This window comes from Halichoerus grypus, chromosome 11 (assembly GCF_964656455.1).
Source record: "Halichoerus grypus chromosome 11, mHalGry1.hap1.1, whole genome shotgun sequence".
Lineage (NCBI taxonomy): Eukaryota > Metazoa > Chordata > Mammalia > Carnivora > Phocidae > Halichoerus > Halichoerus grypus.
In genome coordinates, this window is record NC_135722.1 from 54,651,324 (window position 1) to 54,672,313 (window position 20,990).

At 37.8% G+C, this 20,990-nt stretch overlaps 1 protein-coding gene and 1 long non-coding RNA gene across 5 annotated transcripts in view; both read left to right on the forward strand.

Moving 5' to 3' along the window:
- The window catches only part of LOC144379449 (uncharacterized), a 707,761-nt gene that overhangs the window by 426,682 nt on the left and 260,089 nt on the right, over positions 1-20,990 (forward strand). The window lies entirely within an intron of this gene.
- Positions 1-20,990, forward strand: part of UVRAG (UV radiation resistance associated) — a 316,572-nt gene that overhangs the window by 168,130 nt on the left and 127,452 nt on the right. For all 4 annotated transcript variants that reach the window (XM_036082832.2, XM_078058561.1, XM_078058560.1 and 1 more), the window contains 2 exons: positions 18,006-18,090; positions 20,130-20,217. In XM_036082832.2, the coding sequence (XP_035938725.1) occupies positions 18,006-18,090; positions 20,130-20,217 (173 nt within the window). The remainder of the gene's footprint in view (positions 1-18,005; positions 18,091-20,129; positions 20,218-20,990) is intronic.

Below are 20,990 nucleotides of genomic sequence, written 5' to 3' on the forward strand. Positions count from 1 at the left end.
CAAACACGAAACCAGCCCTACAAGAAATATTGAAAGGGGTCCTCTAAGCAAAGAGAGAGCCTAAAAGTAACATAGACCAGAAAGGAACAGAGACAATATACAGTAACAGTCCCCTTACAGGCAATACAATGGCACCAAATTAATATCTTTCAATAGTTATCCTGAATGGAAATGGGCTAAATGCCCCAATCAAAAGACACAGGCTATCACATTGGATAAAAAAACAAGACCCATCGATATGCTGTCTGCAGGAGACTCATTTTAGACCCAAAGACACCCCCAGATTGAAAGTGAGGGGGTGGAAAACCATTTACCATTGCTAATGGACACCAAAAGAAAGCTGGGATGGCAATTCTTATATCAGACAAATTAGATTTTAAACCAAAGACTATAATAAGAGATGAGGAAGAACACTATATCCTACTTAAAGGTCTGTCCAACAAGAAGATCTAACAATTGTAAATATCTATGCCCCTAATATGGGAGCAGCCAGTTATATAAGGCAATTAATAACAAAAACAAAGAAACACATCGACAACAATACAATAATAGTGGGGGACTTTAACAGCCCCCTCACTGAAATGGACAGATCATCTAAGCAAAAGATCAACAAGGAAATAAAGACTTTAAATGACACACTGGACCAAATGGACTTCACAGATAATATTCAGAACATTCCATCCCAAAGCAACAGAATACACATTCTTCTCTAGTGCCCATGGAATATTCTCCAGAATAGATGACATCCTAGGTCACAAATCAGGTCTCAGCCAGTACCAAAAGATTGGAATCATTCCCTGCCTATTTTCAGACCACAATGCTTTGAAACTAGAACTCAATCACAAGAGGAAAGTCGGAAAGAACTCAAATACATGGAGGCTAAAGAGCATCCTACCAAAGAATGAATGGGTTAACCAGGAAATTAAAGAAGAATTAAAAAAATTCATGGAAACCAATGAAAATGAAAACATCTTTGGGATTCAAATCAAAATCAAATTCAAAATCTTTGGGATGCAGCAAAGGCAGTCCTAAGAGGAAAGTATATAGCAATACAAGCCTTTCTCAAGAAACAAGAAAGGTCTCAAATACACAACCTAACCCTATACCTAAAGGAGCTGGAGAAAGAACAGCAAATAAAGCCTAAACCCATCAGGAGAAGACAAATAATAAAGATCAGAGCAGAAATCAATGAAATAGAAACCAAAAGAACAGTACAACAGATCAACGAGACTAGGAGCTGGTTCTTTGAAAGAATTAACAAGATTGATAAACCCCTGGCCAGACTTATCACAAAGAAAAGAGAAATGACCCAGATAAAATCATGAATGAAAGAGGAGAGATCACAACCAACACCAAAGGAGTACAAATAATTATAAGAACATATTATGAGCAACTATATTCCAGCAAATTAGATAATCTGGAAGAAATGGATGCATTCCTAGAGATGTATAAACTACGAAAACTGAACCAGGAAGAAATAGAAAACCTGAACAGACCTATAACCACTAAGGAAATTGAAGCAGTAATCAAAAATCTCCCAAGAAACAAAAGCCCAGGGCCAAATGGCTTCCCAGGGGAATTCTACCAAACATTTAAAGAAGAATTACTACCTATTCTTCTGAAACTGTTCCAAAAGATAGAAATGGAAGGAAAACTTCCAAACTCGTTTTATGAGGCCACCATTACCTTGATCCCCAAACCAAAGACCCATCAAAAAGGAGAATTACAGGCCAATATCCTTGATGAATATGGATGCAAAAATTCTCACCAAAATACTAGCCAAAAGGATCCAACAGTACATTAAAAGGATTATTCACCACGACCAAGTGGGATTTATCCCTGGACTGCAAGGTTGGTTCAACGTCCACAAATCAATCAATGTGATAAATACATTAAAAAATGAAAAAACAAGAACCATATGATCCTCTCAATAGATGCAGAAAAAACATTTGACAAAGTACAGCATCCTCTCTTGATCAAAACTCTAAAGAGTATAGGAATAGAGGGTACATACCTCAATATCATAAAAGCCATCTATGAAAAACCCACAGCAAATATCATTCTCAATGGGGTAAAACTGAGAGCTTTCCCCCTAAGGTCAGGAGAACGGCAGGGATGTCCACTATCACCACTGCTATTCAACATAGTACCAGAAGTCCTAGCCACAGCAATCAGACAACAAAAAGAAATAAAAGGCATCCGAATTGGCAAAGAAGAAGTCAAACTCTCACTCTTTGCAGATGATATGATACTTTATGTGGAAAACCCCAAAGACTCCACCCCAGAACTGCTAGAACTCATACAGGAATTCAGTCAAGTGGCAGAATATAAAATCAATGCACAGAAATCAGTGGCATTCCTATACACCAACAACAAGACAGAAGAAAGGTAAATTAAGGAGTTGATCCCATTTACAATTGCACCCAAAACCGTAAGATACCTAGGAATAAATCGAACCAAAGAGGCAAAGAATCTGTGCTCAGAAAACTATAAAATACTCATGAAAGAAATTGAGGAAGACACAAAGAAATGGAAAAATGTTCCATGCTCATGGATTGGAAGAACAAATATTGTGAAAATGTCAATGCTACCTATAGCAATCTACACATTTAATGCAATCCCTATCAAAATAACATCCACTTTTTTCAAAGAAATGGAACAAATAATCCTAAAATTTGTATGGAACCAGAAAAGACCCCGAATAGCCAGAGGAATGTTGAAAAAGAAAAGCAAAGATGGTGGCATCAGAATTCCAGACTTCAAGCTCTATTACAAAGCTGTCATCATCAAGACAGTATGGTACTGGCACAAAAACAGGCACATAGATCAATGGAACAGAATAGAGAGCCCAGGAATGGACCCTCAACCCTATGGTCAACTAATCTTTGACAAAGCAGGAAAGAATGTCCAGTGGAAAAAAGACAGTCTCTTCAACAAATGGTGTTGGGAAAATTGGAGAGCCACATGCAGAAGAATGAAACTGGACCATTTCCTTACACCACACACAAAAATAGACTCCAAATGGTTGAAAGACCTCAATGTGAGACAGAAGTCCGTCAAAATCCTAAAGGAGAACACAGGCAGCAACCTCTTCAACCTCAGCCGCAGCAACTTCTTCCTAGAAACATCACCAGAGGCAAGGGAAGCAAGGGCAAAAATGAACTATTGGGACTTCATCAAGATAAAAAACTTTTGCACAGCAAAAGAAACAGTCAGCAAAACCAAAAGACAACCGACAGAATGGGAGAAGATATTTGCAAATGACATATCAGATAAAGGGCTAGTATCCAAAATCTATAAAGAACTTATCAAACTCAACACCCAAAGAACAAATGATCCAATCAAGAAATGGGCAGAAGACATGAACAGACATTTTTCCAAAGAAGACATCCAAACGGCCAACAGACACATGAAAAAGTTGCTCAACATCGGTTGGCATCAGGGAAATCCAAATCAAAACCTCAATGAGATACCACCTCATACCAGTCAGAATGGCTAAAATTAACAAGTCAGGAAACGAGATGTTGGTGGGGATGCGGAGAAAGGGGGAACCCTCCTACACTGTTGGTGGGAATGCAAGCTGGTGCAGCCACTCTGGAAAACAGTATGGAGGTTCCTCAAAAAGTTGAAAATAGAGCTACCCTATGACCCAGCAATTGCACTACTGGGTGTTCCCCCAAAGATACAAATGTAGTGATCCGAAGGGGTACGTGTACCCCGATGTTTATAGCAGCAGTGTCCACAATAGCCAAACTATGGAAAGAGCCAAGATGTCCATTGACAAATGAATGGATAAAGAAGATGTGGTGCATATATATACAATGGAATATTATGCAGCCATCAAAAGGAATGAAATTTGCCATTTGCAGTGATATGGATGGAACCGGAGGGTATTATGCTGGGCGAAATAAGTCAATCAGAGAAAGACATGTATCATATGATCTCACTGATACGAGGAATTCTTAATCTCAGGAAACAAACTAAGGGTTGCTGGAGTGGTGGGGAGTGGGAGGGATGGGGTGGCTGGGTGATGGACATTGGGGAGGGTATGTGCTATTGTGAGCGCTGTGAATTGTGCAAGACTGTTGAATCACAGACCTGTACCTCTGAAACAAATAATACATTACATGTTAAAAAAAAAAGAAAAAGAAGATAGTGGGAAGGGAAAAATGAAGAGGGTGAAATTGGAGGGGGAGACGAACCATGAGAGACTATGGACTCTGAGAAACAAACTGAAGGTTCTAGAGGGGAGGGGGGTGGGGGGATGGGTTAGCCTGGTGATGGGTATTAAAGAGGGCACATTCTGCATGGAGCATTGGGTGTTACACGCAAACAATGAATCATGGAACACTACATCAAAAACTAATGATGTAATGTATGGTGATTAACATAACATAATTAAAAAAATAAATAAAAAATATAAAAAATGTAAGCAAGAGATAGAATGCTGCTGTTGGCTGCAGATTTTCTGCCATTGTGTATCTCTCTAGACTGTAGTGGTCAGCACTGGGGTGGGGTGGGGGGTTGGAAAGCAGGAGTGGCTGGATACAGATAACCAGATTTATGTACCAGTAGATCTTGTTCTACTTGTTGGGGACCCCTGTTCTTCATAGTGATTGTGCTAGGTAACTAGAGACATACTTATTCTTATCGGTTGAAAGAACATTTGTGTTGAACAATATTCTTGTATACTGACATTGAATGTACTATTTAATGAATCTTGAGTCAGGTTAAAATATTTAGAAACATCTGAGTGACTGGTATTGGTAACGTGAAGGGGAAAATGTATTTGTCACTTGTGCTTGTAGCTTTGACTTAGCATGTTTGCTAATCATTTGTGAAATGATTTGCTAATATGAATAATCCTAATGGCATCTTACATATTATGACTTCTCTTTGGAACTTGGTGCTTATCTAGGCACTTGGTTCTCAGCCCAAGAGCTCAGTTAGGATACAAAGTCAGTAATATATGATATTTAATCTTTGCTACTGATTCTTCTGAATGATCATAAAGGAATTACTTAACTTCTGCATCTTTTTACACATCTGTGTAGTGAGGATAGCAGCTCATAATAGTGCTATAGGGATTAATTTGCGTAAACATTTGGAAGAAACCAGGTGTCTATTATATATTTTATATTTTTGTTTATAAAAATTTATTGCAGTAGGATGATATATTGGAAAGAGGCAAAAAGATAATTTCTGTCCATGCTGTTGACTTGCTGAGTGGCCACGTACTCTGAGGGGCCTCATTACTCCACACCTATAAGTTTCCCCTTCCCACACCTCAAACGCAGTGGTGTTCAACTTGTCTACAGCAACTTCCAGCTGGGCCATGAGCTGATCTCTTCAGTATTAATGTTTATTAATGTATGCATTTTCATTGTTGGCAGATATTAGTAGTTTAACTTATGATGTTAATGAAAAACAGATTTCCCCTTATTAGTGTCTCAAACCAAATAGTCTTCCTGTTAATTAATTATATGTTGGCTTACAGGGTCTGTTGCCTTAACTCAACCCCCAAATCTTAGAGAAGCAATACTCTGTCTAAATTAGTTTGCTTGAAATTTGGTTTAGAAAATGGTATGAAACATTGGTCTTAAGGAAATGTGTTTAGGTTGTAATCTAAACACATTTTATAAATGTTGATAAAATCTAAGCACTCTTCAGTGGTGCCTGGGGAGCGATATGAACTTTATAAAAGCACAGTTCTCTAAGCTTTGTAGGAAGAGGCTGTTTTTTAATGCAGTTAGTTTTCTTGATAGTAACAATGAACATATATGAGGTACCTTATAGTTAGAAAGTGCTTGCACAGAGATTATCATATTTGATCTTTAAAGTATCCCCGAGAGCTAGGTATGGCAAATATTGTTAGCTTCATTTTATATATGAGATACTGAGAAAATAAGTGACTTGGGCCAGGTATGAACAGATAGTTAGGAGCAAAGTTGGGATATGGACCTAGACCTTTTGTTTCTAAAATCTGTGCTTTTGTCACTATTCCATATTATCTAAAACCTTATAAAATACATTCATTTAAGCCCTACGTAAATCCTAAAAAGTGGGTAACTTTTATTGAAATCCCATAACATGCTAGATATTTCACTTATGGTATATCATTTAGTTTTTAAAAGGGTCCTAATGGAATAATTTTTACCCCCTTTTTCCAAATGAGAAAAATTGGGCCTCAGAGACATTTCTCACAAATAATAACAGATCCAAATTCAAATTTAGGTTTCTCTGACTCCAGCACCTGTCTTGTTTCCACTAAACAAAATATTGTTGCTTTCTCTAGTATGTGCCCAACAGATAAATTGACTGATGGTTTGCTAGTTTTCCATTTGGCCTGTGGACTATTAGATAAAGAACTTTGTTCTATTTTCCTTTTTATTACAGGATGGGTGAAGTGATGTTTTTCCCAAAGATTTGTCTTTGATTTGGTTACATCTTAATTTGTTAAGAGATCTGGATTAAAGATCTGCCATTCTCTCAGTCTGTCCCTAGACAAGTCATTCAACCTTTTTGGTCTTATCTCCTCTTCACAAAGGAAAAATTTTGAATTATACAGTCCAGACTTCTTACATCTCTAATATTCTAGATATCTCAGAAGGATAGGATTGTCAAAAAGGAGGGAAATCTGTTAATCTTTTTTATGAATCTCTTTATTTTTCCAAGTTTGATGCCAACATTTATTTCCCAGCAATGAAAGGTACAAAAATAGACTGATTCTCTGACCCCAAGTGTGTCTATGGGTCTATAGATGTTGTTTATTAACTGGAAAGCCACGTGGTAGAACCTTGTGTTTTAAAGATCGTCAGTTCATTTTGGTAAGCAAGAACAAAAACAAGCACATTCTTTTAGTGATGTAGTATGTAGAAGTCAGCTATGTCAGATTTCATTGCTTAGATTTAGGGGAAAAAATCCTCTTGGTAATTTCAGTAAATAGAACGTTTTGATCCTTTATTGCCAAAATAAGAAATGTTTTATATGAAGTTCCCATCAATTATGATCATTTCTTATTGTCATTTTGTAATAAATTTGAGTAAGATGAACTATGTATCTAGTTCTATTTAATTAGCTTCTTTTTGGTTGGTAAAGTATTGTGCTCTTTTCTCATAAAAGAATCACAGGGCTTTAGTTTCTATTAAAAGGTCATAGATTTCTATTTGAAATTATAAAGACATTATTAAGCATTATGTAACAATTTTCTCCTCTTACATCATAAGGTCACAAACTGAAATATTACCTTACTGATTTTATAATTCAAGATATATTTATTTGAAGTGATGGCAGAATTTCAATTTTATTAGCCTGTGTGTATGTTCTGATTTTTTTATAGCCATCTGACAGAAATTCCTAAACAGACTTCCTTAAAAATTATTAACATCTGCCTTTTAAAAACTTCTGAACCTGAGGACAGTTTTTCCCTGGGGTTTATGCTATTAAAGTTTCTTTACTTTGAGTTGTTGACATTGTATGCAGCATGTGAAAGCAGACAACTTGGCAGTGGGGAGGACAAATGTGGGTCCTGAGTAAACTTCAGATTTTCTTTTCAGAATGATTCTGTTTCCATATATTTGTAATGATTTATTCCAGTATCTTAATTGGATTGTAGGGAAGGTAAACTATCATATTTTAATCTCCCTCCTTTGCAAAGGAAGATATAGATAGGCAGAAATAGCCACCTGACAGAATTTTCTTTTGGCTTGCCATCATTTTTTTCTCCACTTCCAAAAAGCTAGACGTGGCATTTACAAAAAATACATTTGCAATTAGATGGCTCAACATAGAAATAAGAGGTCAGAAGGCATGTAAAGGAAATAGGAAGAACATTGAATATGTGTGTGCATGTGCACCTTCGTCAAGCCCTTTAGTCATCATTTATGGAACACCTACAACAACCCCAGCACCATGTAAGATGTTAGAAACATAACGACAGGTGTGAAAAGTATATGACACAGATATTTCGAAGGTGTTATAGGAGCAAAGAAGATAAGTATCTGAAAGTCAGCACCATGTAAAGGAGGTGACACTTAGGCTGAGTCTAGAAAAATACCTGATGTATAGCTAAGGAGAGAAGGTGAGACTTTCCAGATAGAGGGAATAGTTTATACAGAAACATAGAGGTAGGTTAGAAAATTGCAGGTAATTCTAGTAAAGCTACAACTAAGGATACATTTAAGGGTCCAAAGGCGAGGCCAGAGGGGTAAAGAATGACCTAATCATAAAGGAAGTTTTTGTTGAAAGGTCTGGAGTTCTACTGAAATAACTTGAGCAAATTTCTCAAAGACAAAAAGTAGATGGGACCATATTGATGACTATAATACAGAATGGGGATTAAATGTATATTTTAGAATGTTCTCTTTGAAGAGTTGACAATAGAGAACTGTTAGGGATTTATTACAATAATCTAAGCCTTCCGTAATTAAAATCAAAACAGACTGGCAGTGTAAAGGGAGGAGGGAGTGTATAGGTTCAAGAAATACTTCAACGATAGACTCTGCTGTTAATGGCTTGGTGGGTTTGAGAAGAGAGGGAGAGAAGGATTTAGGTTGGTTTCCAATTTCTGTTTTTGACAACTGACCAGATGATTAAACAAAGACAAATGCTGGAGGAAAAGCAGATATTAGGGTAAAGAGAGAAAAAGGAAGAATTAATTAAGACTTCCAATTTTGGATACTTACCTAGTGGGTAAGACAGGAAACAAGAAACAAAATAAAGTAAATGTCGGGTTGTGACAAGTACTAAAAACAAGCTGTGGTGATAGACGATAATGGTGGGAGACCATTTCTACAGAGATTGCTCAGAAAAGGTTTGCCTGAGGAGCTCAGCCTTGAAGAAAAGAATTGCTGGAAAAAGAGAGGGAACAGCAAGTGAAAAGGCTTGGAAATGGCTTGGACTGTGGAACAGAAAAGAGGCCACTATAGCTGGAACATAATTTGTTAGGAAGAGAGCAGTGTGACTGACATGGATTGGAATGAAAAGGAATTCAGAATTTATATAAATGAAGCTATTTGCCTTACCCACTGAACAGGAGAAGGCTAAGAAAATGGCACAGGGGAGGGTTTACATATTCGGTAGTGGGTAGGACTGTGAAGGAATCCGATTATTTCAGGATGGTATGAGGTGAGACAATTATATTCAATTTAGAGGAGGTTTAAGGATTGAGGGGAATATGTGGAGTAGTCAGCTCCAAGAGGGGGAAAGCAAACTAATGAGGGAATTAGAGTAGGATTGCTGGACAGTGTGTCTGGTGGACCCTGTGCTTGTATTCTTAAAGTAGAATCAATCAGACTGTTGTGTAATTTTCTCTACCCACTTAGAGCTTCATAGAGACAAGTTGAGAGAATGAAAATGTTGAATGAAAGTGAAATTAATCCCCATTTTACAGATGAGGAAAATGAAACTCAGAGAAGTCGAGACTTGGTTAGAGTCCTGAAAGTAGCATAGGCAGGATTTTAGCCCAGATCTTTCTGCTTCCTAAGTACATGGGCTTTCCAGTATAGTACTCTGCCTCCCATAGGATCTGCCTATTGTATTGAAACACTAAAATGAGCTCTGACCTTGTTAGCCATTAAGCCAATTGTGTAGAATTATGAAAGGAGTCCAGTGCTTCATTGCATGTTAGAAGGAAGTATATCAGTTCTTTAGGGGGAAAAGAAATTTATTGGCACTAAATTCTGAGAGGAATTTAGCATGCAGTTTCTTATGTGCAATGTATTAAATATCATAATGAAATATAGTCAATTGCAATTTTGCAAAAGTTATAGCGAGAAATATCTATTAACCCTTGAGAAGGGTGGCATCATAAATCATAGTACAGAAAAGGCCATTCTGCAGGGAAGGAAACTAAAATAGTTCAACTATATTGCTTTTTGGTCATCTGACTTGATGTAGAAAACCCAGAAGAATGACAGTTCTTTGGTTTTAACTGTAATTTTGACAGGAGCTGGCCATTGTCCAGTCTGAGACCAAACTCTGGTGGGAGAGTGCCCAACGAGTCTGTGTTTTGTTTTGTTTTGATGGAAGCGAGATTCATATTCTTTAGCTATTAGATTTTCAGGAGACAACATTGACATTTGGTTATTAAAATTGAAGTGTCTGACTTGAGTTTTTGCTGAACAGAGGAGCCATCTTCCTAACAGAGTAGAATGTTAATGTGTACATGGACAGGGCCAAACATTTCAGAAAGCAGTTTTGGAATATGGTAAACCAAGCAGATGCGTTTGCTCTCCCTCCCTCTTAAGGACCCAGTGATATGATAGTAAAGATACATGCATAAAGAATAAATCAGTGGTGGTGGTGAAAATAAAAGAGGGTACCACTGGAATAGCAAAGATTTTGACACAGTTCTCAAAGACACAACATAGATGGGATTGTTTTGATGCATAAAGCAGAGTAGAGAAAAACTGCAGCAAGGAACACAAATAGAAAAGGTTTTTGGTACAGCTCTCAGAGACTTCAACTTGGAATTTCCAAGTATAGAAATCAGGAATGATGGAGCAATAATTAGGGTAGCTGGGCCTACTGGCTCATTTTCTTTTCTCCGTGAATTTGGAGTAACTTCCTATAATACTTGCTCCAACTGCTTTCTAAACATTATGGATTCTTGACCTGGTTAGGTCCCATGGTACAAGGGTTTGGCATTGAAAGGTGGAACAGAGCCTGACTGTGGACTTTTGCAATTGACCTAGAGGGAAAACATGAAAGGCAGCTCTACTTAGAAGTGAAATGCCTAAGAGTAACACAATCCCAAAGTAAAGTTCTCCTTACTTGACAGTTGTGGGAGTTTAAACATAAAGGTACTACCTTCTTTCAGCATGGCATATACACTTACAAGGAAAGCCTAATTGTCGATAGGACCTACCCATTTACACTGAGCTGGCATTCGAGAATAATGCCTTTCATGTAAATAAATCTTTATAGCTTCAAAGGAAACCTACACTAGTTGCCTATACTAATCAATCTAGTTACTTGTTCATGGATTTTTTTTTTTAAGATTTTACTTATTTATTTGACAGAGAGAGAGCGCGCACACACAAACAGGGAGAGCGCAGGCAGAGGGAGAGGGAGAAGCAGGCCCCCCCCGCTGAGCAGGGAGCCTGACACGGGGCTCGATCCCAGGACCCTGGGATCGTGACCTGGGCCAAAGGCAGACGCTTAACCAACTGAGCCACCCAGGCGCCCCTGTTCATGGATTTGAAGGGAAAACCAAGAGTCATCAGATGTTTGAGGAAAACAGTATAAACTAGTCCAAGTTGAACAAACAGAATAGCGGACCCAAAAGGGGCAGAAAATACAAAGAACAGAGAAAAACTTTTTAAAAAATCAAATTAGTATTCTCAGATTCGACTTCCAGCCCCTGCCTAAGATATAAAAAGGTAGAAGGAACTTCATTTCCACCCTGACAACAAGAGAAAGTTGGATAATATACAAAATCGTAACTTTTCTTGAATCTGAAGAACTAAGATTACAGGGCAACCAAGGAGCATGATACGTAAGAAGAGATGGGTGTGTCCAAGAAGAGAGAGGATGTGAGGACTGACTTACCAGTGGCAGAGTGTGGGGGGAGGTTGGGCCACTATCTAAGAAGGCAAAATAATCCAGTCAGAGTTTTTAACACCTTGCTAACCACTAAGTGTGCACAGCTGGAAGACTGCATGTAGCACCTAGGAGGCAGCTCACACCTGCCTGTGGCTGATTCTGTGTGAACCTACACTGCGTATTCACAAGAAAGATTGGAGACGGTAGGACACGTAGAAAGCCTCCCCTGGTGTGCTATAGGTCTGGAGGGAGGCGACTGGATACTGTTGCTAGAAAGCATAATGCTTCTCTAAAAACAAAAGTGTTAAGCCTTTGGAGGAGGAGCTGTAAGCCCTGCACTCCCCCAGGCACAGGTGAAGGACTGGAGGAAGGAAAAAAAACCAAAAACACATTACCCTTGAGGGTGAGGCAGAAGCAGTGTTGGACCTGGACTATTGGAAATCCCCTATACCCTGGGGAGGGCCAGTATCACTGAGAAAGCCCTACCTTGATACCTAAGGACACAGGGTCTGTTAACTCAAACAAGATAAAAGAGAAACTACTCTCCTCCCAACCAGGCTAGAGAGCATGGAATAATAAGCCACCATAGTGTACCACTTGAGGAGAGGCAAGAACATAGTGAAGCACTCTTATGTAGGTGCAGGTTCACAAGGAATACCTAAATCTGAGGGTGGAACGGGTTCACTGAGAAAAAGCCTCTAGCAAATCCTCTCCACCACCATCACCACCTCCAAAAAGGGGGAGTTAGAGGAAATTTGAAGAATGTGTTACGCTGAAGGTAACAACAAAATGGCAGCAACAAAACCCAAACCCGGCCCAGTTCCTAATTGCATTGACTCAACTCCCAGATTAACAGAAGATACATGCTCTTTTCTTTCTCTGGTGTCCTCTGTTCTCTGTTGCACATGATGTTGAGTATTCAATCAAAATTTTTGAGACAAGGAAAAGCAATAATGAAAAAACCATCATTATCCCTCCCTCCCACCAACACCAACAAAATGTTATCGAGAAGAAATTAACTCAAAAGAAGAAAAAAAGACCTCAGCAGTAACTCAGATGTTGGGACTATCAGAGAGAGAGAGTTTAAAATAACTATGATTTTGTGGTAAGGTGGATAACAAGCATGAATAGATGGTAAATTTCAGCTGAGATGGAAACTATAAAAAAAAAACAATCTAATGGATATGCTATAAATAAGTAACACAGTAACAGAGATGGAGAATGCCTTTGACAGACTCTTCAGCATATGTGACACAACTAAGAATAAGTGAACTTGAATATAGATCAATAGAAATTACCCAAACTGAAGTGCAAAGAGACTCTATCAGACAAAACTAAGATAATTCATTACCAGCAGTCCTATATTTTAAGAAAGGTTAAAAGAAATTCTTGGGGCACCTGGGTGGCACAGTCAGTTAAGCTTCTGACTCGGTTTCAGCTCAGGTCGTAATCTCAGGGTCATGAGATTGGGCCCCGAGTCAGGCTCTGTGCTCAGTGTAGAGTCTGCTTGAGATTCTCTCCCCTTCTCCATCTGTTCCTCCTACTCTCATTCTCTCTCTCTCTCTCTCAAATAAATACATCTTAAAAAAAGAAAAAAAAATTCTTCAGCAGAAGGAAAATGATACCAGACAGAAACTTGGCTCTACATACAAAAAAATGAGATATCCAGAAATGGTTGAAGATATTATAAACACATTTTTTCTTATTGGTAATTATAAAAGACTGTTTTCTAATGCAAAAATAGCAGTGTTTTGGAACTTAAAACATGTGTAAAGTAAAATGTGTGAGGAATGTGAAGAGTGGGGAAAGGAAGAATTGGGAGTATGGTACTTTCAGGTTTTTATATTCTAAATGAAGTAGTATAATATTTGAAGGACTTATTTATTTATTTATTTATTTTAAAGGTGATTTATATTTATTACTTCATTTGATTCTTTTTTTTAATTTTATTTTATTCTATGTTAGTCACCATACAGTACATCATTAGCTTTTGATGTAGTGATCCATGATTCATTGTTTTCGTATAACACCCAGTGCTCCATGCAGTACGTGCCCTCCTTAATACCCATCACCGGGCTAACCCATCCCCCCTACTCCTCTCCCCTCTAAAACCCTCAGTTTGTTTCTCAGAGTCCATAGTCTCTCATGGTTCATCTCTCCCTCCGATTCCCCGCCTTTATTTTTCCCTTCCTTCTCCTGATGTCCTCCATGCTATTCCTTATGTTCCACAAATAAGTGAAACCATATGATAATTGACTTTCTCTGCTTGACTTATTTCACTTAGCATAATCCCCTCCAGTCCCATCCATGTTGATGTAAAAGTTGGGTATTCATACTTTCTGATGGCTGAGTAATATTCCATTGTATATATGGAGCACATCTTCTTTATCCATTCATCTGTTGAAGGGCATCTCGGCTCTTTGCACAGTTTGGCTATTGTGGACATTGCTGCTATGAACATTGGGGTGCATATGGCCCTTCTTTTCACTACATCTGTGTCTTTGGGGTAAATACCCAGTAGTGCAATTGCTGGGTCATAGGGTAGCTCTATTTTTTATTCTCTGAGGCACCTCCACACTGTTTTCCAAAGTGGCTGTACCAACTTGCATTCCCACCAACAGTGTAAGAGGGTTCCCCTTTCTCTACAACCTCTCCAACATCTGTTGTTTCTTGCCTTGTCAATTTTTGCCATTCTGAGTGGTGTAAGGTGGTATCTCAGTGTGGTTTTGATTTGAATTTCCCTGATGGCTAATGATGATGAACATTTTTTCATGTGCCTGTTAGCCATTTGGATGTCTTTGGAGAAGTGTCTGTTCATGTCTTCTGCCCATTTTTTGCCTTGATTATTTGTTTTTTGGGTGTTGAGTTTGAGAAGTTCTTTATAGATTTTGGATACCAGCCCTTTATCTGTAGTGTCATTTGAAAATATCTTCTCCCATTCTGTGGGTTGCCTCTTTGTTTTGTTGACTGTTTCCTTTGCTGTGCAAGAGCTTTTTATCTTGAAGTCCCAAAAGTTCATGTTTGCTTTTGTTTCACTAGCCTTTGGAGATGTATCTTGAAAGAAGTTGCTGTGGCCGATGTTGAAGAGGTTACTGCCTATGTTCTCTAGGATTTTGATGGATTCCTGTCTCACATTGAGGTCTTTCATCCGTTTTGAGTTTATCTTTGTGTATGGTGTTAGAGAATGGTCGAATTTCATTCTTCTGCATGTGGCTGTCCAATTTTCCCAGCACCATTTATTGAAAAGACTGTCTTTTTTCCACTGCATTTTTTTTCCTGCTTTGTTGAAGATTATTTGACCATAGACTTGAGGATCCATATCTGGGCTCTCTATTCTGTTCCATTGGTCTATGTCTGTTTTTGTGCCAGTACCATGCTGTCTTGGTGGTCACGGCTTTGTAATATAGCTTGAAATCGGGCAACGTGATGCCCCCAGCTTTGTTTTTCTTTTTCAACATTTCCTTGGCGATTCGGGGTCTTTTCTGATTCCATACAAATTTTAGGATTGTTTGTTCCAGCACTTTGAAAAATGTCATTGGGATTTTGATCGGGATGGCATTGAAGGTATAGATTGCTCTGAGTAGCATAAACTTTTAACTATGTTTATTCTTCCGATCCAAGAGCATGGAATGTTTTTCCATCTTTTTGTGTCTTCTTCAACTTCTTTCATGAATGTTCTGTAGTTTCTAGAGTATAGATCCTTTACCTCTTTGGCTAGGTTTATTCTGAGGTATCTTACGGTTTTGGTGCTGTTGAAAATGGAATCGTTTCTCTAATTTCTCTTTCTACAGTTCCATTGTTAGTGTATAAGAAAGCAACTGATTTCTGTACATTGATATTGTATCCTGCCACATTACTGAATTGCTGTATGAGTTCTAGTAATTTGGGGGTGGAGTCTTTTGGGTTTTCCTTATTTATTGGAGTTATATATTATGAACTCTGGGGCAACCACTAAAAATTTAAAATGGAGGTAAGACTAAGCCAAGTAGTGAAGAAAGAGGGAATCGTAAAAAATCCTCAGTCCAAAAGCATAAAAAAAGAGGGATAAAAGAACAAAGAATAGGTGGAACATATAGAAAACAGCTAGCAAAATGGTAGGTTTTAATCTAAACATCAATTATGTTAAGTGTAAGCAGTCTAAATATATCAGTTAAAAAACTGAGATTGTTCAGATTTTATATAAAAAAAGATCCAACTGAATGCTACCTATAAGAAACCCACTTTTAATATAAAGGTAGATAAATGATTGGTTAAAGGTAAAAGAATAGGAATAGCACACCATGGAAATATGAATTCAAAGAAGGCCAGAGTGGCTATATTAATATTAGACAAAGTAGATTTCAGAACGATGAATATTACCTGTGATAAAGACAGATTTTACATTATGGTGGAGGGGTCAGTCACAAAAACATAATAATTCTAAATATGTATGAACATAACAGAGCTTCTATATATATATATATATATGTATATATATATGTATGTATATATATATATATAACAAAGAAGAAATAGCTAAATCTATATTTATAGCTGGAAACCACAACACTCATCTCTCAGTAATTCATAGAACAAGTGAAGACAAAATCAGTAAGGATGGAAGACTTTAATAACACTACTAACTAACTTGACCTGATTAAGAGTGGACCACCCCACTGCACACCAGCAGAATATACCTTTTTTCATGTGTACATGGAGCATTCAGTTAGGCCATAGTTGTTATCATATAACAAATACAAAAGAATCAAAATGATGTATAATACAGTCTCTGACTAAAAGAAATAAACTAGAAATCACTAATAGATACCTGGAAAATTTCAAATATTTGATAATTGTTCAACACATACATGGGGTGGGTGGTGGAGGTTGTCAACCTGAATGTCATCTGAAATCATAGAGGGTGAAGATTTGGGGGGAGGACTTCTACTGGGGCTAAAAAAGATAAGTGGTGTCCTTGATTATGTTCTGTTTTGGGGGCAAAGTTACCAACGTATGGATCATTTTTTTTTTTTAAGATTTTTTATTTATTTATTTGAGAGAGAGAGAGAGAGAGAGCACATGAGAGGGGGGAGGGTCAGAGGGAGAAGCAGACTCCCTGCTGAGCAGGGAGCCCGATATGGGACTTGATCCCGGGACTCCGGGATCATGACCTGAGCCGAAGGCAGTCGCTCAACCAACTGAGCCACTCAGGTGCCCCCGTATGGATCATTTAAGTACAGTTGAGAGAGAAGAGAAATATTTTGATAAAATTACTTAGGTTGGTGAATTTAGTGCTAAGGTCTAAACTGTATTATGGTCAGTAATGTACTTCTTGTTCCTTCCTGCAGGAGATGTGCAGACTAGTTGAAGGCCCTTTTTCCTATTGTATCATGGTTTATGAAACTAAACCCCCCTTTGTAAGATCCAGAGATTAGTGTGTCTGGATCTAAGACTGTTTTTCTGTGCTTTGGTATTTCTGGTGTTATCAGGCCTAGATTGTCAAAGAACAGAAGATGCTCTCATTTCTTAGAGTAGGAAGATATGAAAGGATTTTATGATCACATAAATGGAAATGTAGGTTCCAAAAGTTGATATAAATACAACAATCAGGCATATAAACACAAATACAAATCTCTGTAGTGCTAAAGCAAACACTTAAAGGAAATTAAATGTTCTGTAATGGGATTGGGGTATGGGGTATCAGTTAAAATGTAGAATATTCATATAATTCACATCCATGGAGTTGAATTTTACACAGCCATTAAACATTACAACTCAGACTGTCAACATCTAAAAATGCTTGTGACATAATATGGAAAAATCAGAATATACATTTCCTACATACTGTGAATAAAACTAAAACTACTTATATTTATGAACTAAAAATAAGTAGTCAAAATGCAGGTAATTTTTTCTGTTTTACTTTTTATACTTTCAGAAATGTTGTATAGCATTTGTAGGTAAAAAGAAATTAACCACTTTTTAAAAAAATCAACTTCATTTTTCAGAGCAGTTTTAGGTTCATTAGCAAAATTGTGCTGAAGTTGTAAAGATTTCCCATATATCCCCAGCTCCCACACTTGCATGGCCTCCCTCATTATCAACATCCCTCACCAGAGAGGTCTACTTATTACAACTGATGAACCTTTAGTGATTAGGCAGTAACACTCAGAGTCCATATCCACTTTCTTTTAAAATGAAATTGTCTGAATTTTGAAATTTCATCAGGGTTTCTTGGTCAGCAATCCAGAAATCTGGAGGCAGGGACTCTTTGATTCCTCCTAGAGGCTAGACTTGGTCAAATTGAACAAGTTGGGAGGTTTTTTCCAGTCAACCCTCCAGAAGACCTCTATACCCAGCTTACTTAGCCTCTGAACTCTATTCCCTCGCAGTCAGGGGATGGGATCTGCCTTTTTGGTTGTTATTGAGCAGTCCTATCTGCAGTGTTACGTCTGAAATTGTCTCCCTCTGTCTCTCTCTAGGGAGTGCATTTTCAACTGAGCACCTCAAGCTTCAACTCCAGAAGGAATCCCTGAATGAATTGAGGAAGGAGTGTACTGCGAAAAGGTAAATGCAACACCGAGAATAATGGTTCAGAGTGATGGGTTTACTTTGAGGATAGGATTTGGAAAAGTAGCATTCTTTAAAAGCTGCTGGTATTAATTTATATTCCATACATGTCAGTGCCACATTCATTTATTCAACAAATATTTATGAAGCACCTACTCAGTGTCAGGCACATGCTAGAAGTAGTTATGAGAGCTCCTAGTGTATAGTCATAATCAGAAACGTGAACATTGTTCATCTAATTTTTAAGCCCATAGCACCATGACTTAATGTCTGAATCTTCTCCTCTTCTTATCTTCTACGTGTAGTGTAGCTTATTTTCTTCAGTCCTGTCTTCAGACTTACTCCTGTTTAGTGTTAGTCCATTGGGATTACTGCCACAGCTCCTAGCTTGTCTAACATCAGCCTCTCTGTCTTTCCAGTTCATCCTCCATGTTGCTTCTCAGACCTCTCCTCTTTTTTATTTTTATTTTTTTAAAGATTTTATTTATTTATTCGAGAGAGAGAGAGAGAGCGCGCACATGAGCAGGGGGAGGGGCAGAGGGAGAGGGAGAAGCAGACTCCCTGATGAATAGGGAGCCTGACGAGGGGCTTGATCCCAGGGCCCCGGGATCATGACCTGAGCCAAAGGCAGATGCTTAACCGACTAAGCCACCCAGGCGCCCCAGACCTCTCCTCTTAAAATACTAGTTTTACCATATTTCTTCTCCTCTTAAGGAGTCATGGTGATTATTTTGCTAAATTTTCAAATAATGTTCAATAAATTGGCGCTATACAACTGTAGCTAATTTCAGTCCTCCACAACATTCATTTAACAGATGCTAATAGTTTTTCTCTTTATTTTTTTCCAGCACATGCTTAATTTGATGCCACCTCTGTTCTTTTGCTCATGTTTACTCACTTTTTCTGGAAAGTCATCTCATCCTACATTTTTCTTCAAGAAACCTTAGCAGTTGAGCATTCAAGAATGTTAGACCTGGAAAGAACCGTGGAGATCATCTGGTCTAATCTTCTCAATTTGCAGATAGGAAGGCAAAGCTCTGGGAAGTTACTTTGTCCATATCACGAGGAAAACAGGACTAGATCCCTTTAGGTCTTTAGTGCTCTTTGTGTTTCCTACTACTTTTACATTCCACTTTGACCTACAGTTTTTCTGAATCCCTCTTTTTCTTAAATCGTTAACACAGTTGAGCAGGTAATTTATCCTATAGGTGTTTTATCTCTGGGTCTTATTTCTTTAGTTCAAGAGAAGAGCTACATCATCTCTTGCCACAACTTACTGTTTGTTCTTTTTATTCTGTTATTTTCCGAATATGGCAACAGGCTATTTTTTGAGGTAACTGTGAGTGAAAAAGAGAATACTTCTTTAAAATAATACCATATGGATATTTCTTGAAATCACATTGGCCTCAGATTAAATGAGACCCTAGTCTGCTTACCAAGCCTCTCTAAATTTTGTATCCTTGTTTGTAAAATGGGTGTAATGACATCAACCTAATAGAGTTGTTGTAATGATTAAATAAAGCCTTTTTTTTTTTTTAAAGATTTTATTTATTTATTTGGAAGAGAATGAGAGAGAGAGAGCACATGAGAGGGGGGAGGGTCAGAGGGAGAAGCAGATTCCCCGCTGAGCAGGGAGCCCGATGCGGGACTCGATCCAGGGACTCCAGGATCATGACCTGAGCCGAAGGCAGTCGCTTAACCAACTGAGCCACCCAGGCGCCCTAAATAAAGCCATTTGTAAAGCTCCTGGCATATAGTGGTAGGTGCTTAGTCAATGATTATTTTTACCCTTTCCATCTCTTAGCATGGTGCTAGACACACACAGTAGGCCTCAGTATATATTTATCTTGATCTATACTATTTAGAGAGAGGTCAGAACTCATGTTAGCTATTATTCTTGACTCTACTTCTGAGTTTCTGTGGCCTACTGCAGGCCATTTAATCTTCCTCCATATCAGTTATGTGGAAATAAATGTTAGAAAGCATGAAAACATTTTTTTTTTTTAACAAATGTGCTTTTTATCTTTCCTCATCAGAGAACTCTTTCTGAAGACTAATGCTCAGTTGACAATTCGTTGCAGGCAATTACTATCTGAGCTTTCCTACATTTACCCTATTGATTTGGTAAGTTTCAAATTTTCTGGAAAAAAAAATTTTTTTAAAGATGGTTTCTGTTTGAAATTTTTTCTCAATGAAAAAACTCATTGCTCTAGTCTTAATCATATGCTCTGTCATGATTCATTCAGAAGCTAATATCCATTTAAAAAGTGGGTGGGCATTAGGTTCCACCATTTGATTTTTTATATCAGTTTGGTGGCAGAATGCACTCAACTTCATCTGAAAAAAATGACAAATAATTTCTGGTTTCTTTAAAATCTTTTTTACTCAGCCAGATTATCAACTACCATCAATTCTGACACATACATGCAGATGCATATGTACTGCTTTAAAAATATAATTGCTAATTAATTTGTATTAGTACTACTTAAGAAATTCCTGGGGTAAATGTCAGGATGTAAAGTTTTTGAATCTAGTTTCTTAGAGTAAGTGTAAAAAGTAAAACTTCAATAAAATTAGAATTAGATCACTACTGAGACCCTACGACCCAGCAATTGCACTACTGGGTATTTACCCCAAAGATACAAATGTAGTGATCTGAAGGGGTACATGCACCCCAGTGTTTATAGCAGCAGTGTCCACAATAGCCAAACTATGGACAGAGCCAAAATGTCCATCAACAGATGAATGGATAAAGAAGATGTGGTATATATATACAATGGAATATTATGCAGCCATCAAAAAACGAAATCTTGCCATTTGCAATAACATGGATGGAACTAGAGGGTATTATGCTAAGCGAAATAAGCCAGTCAGAGAAAGACAAGTATCATATGATC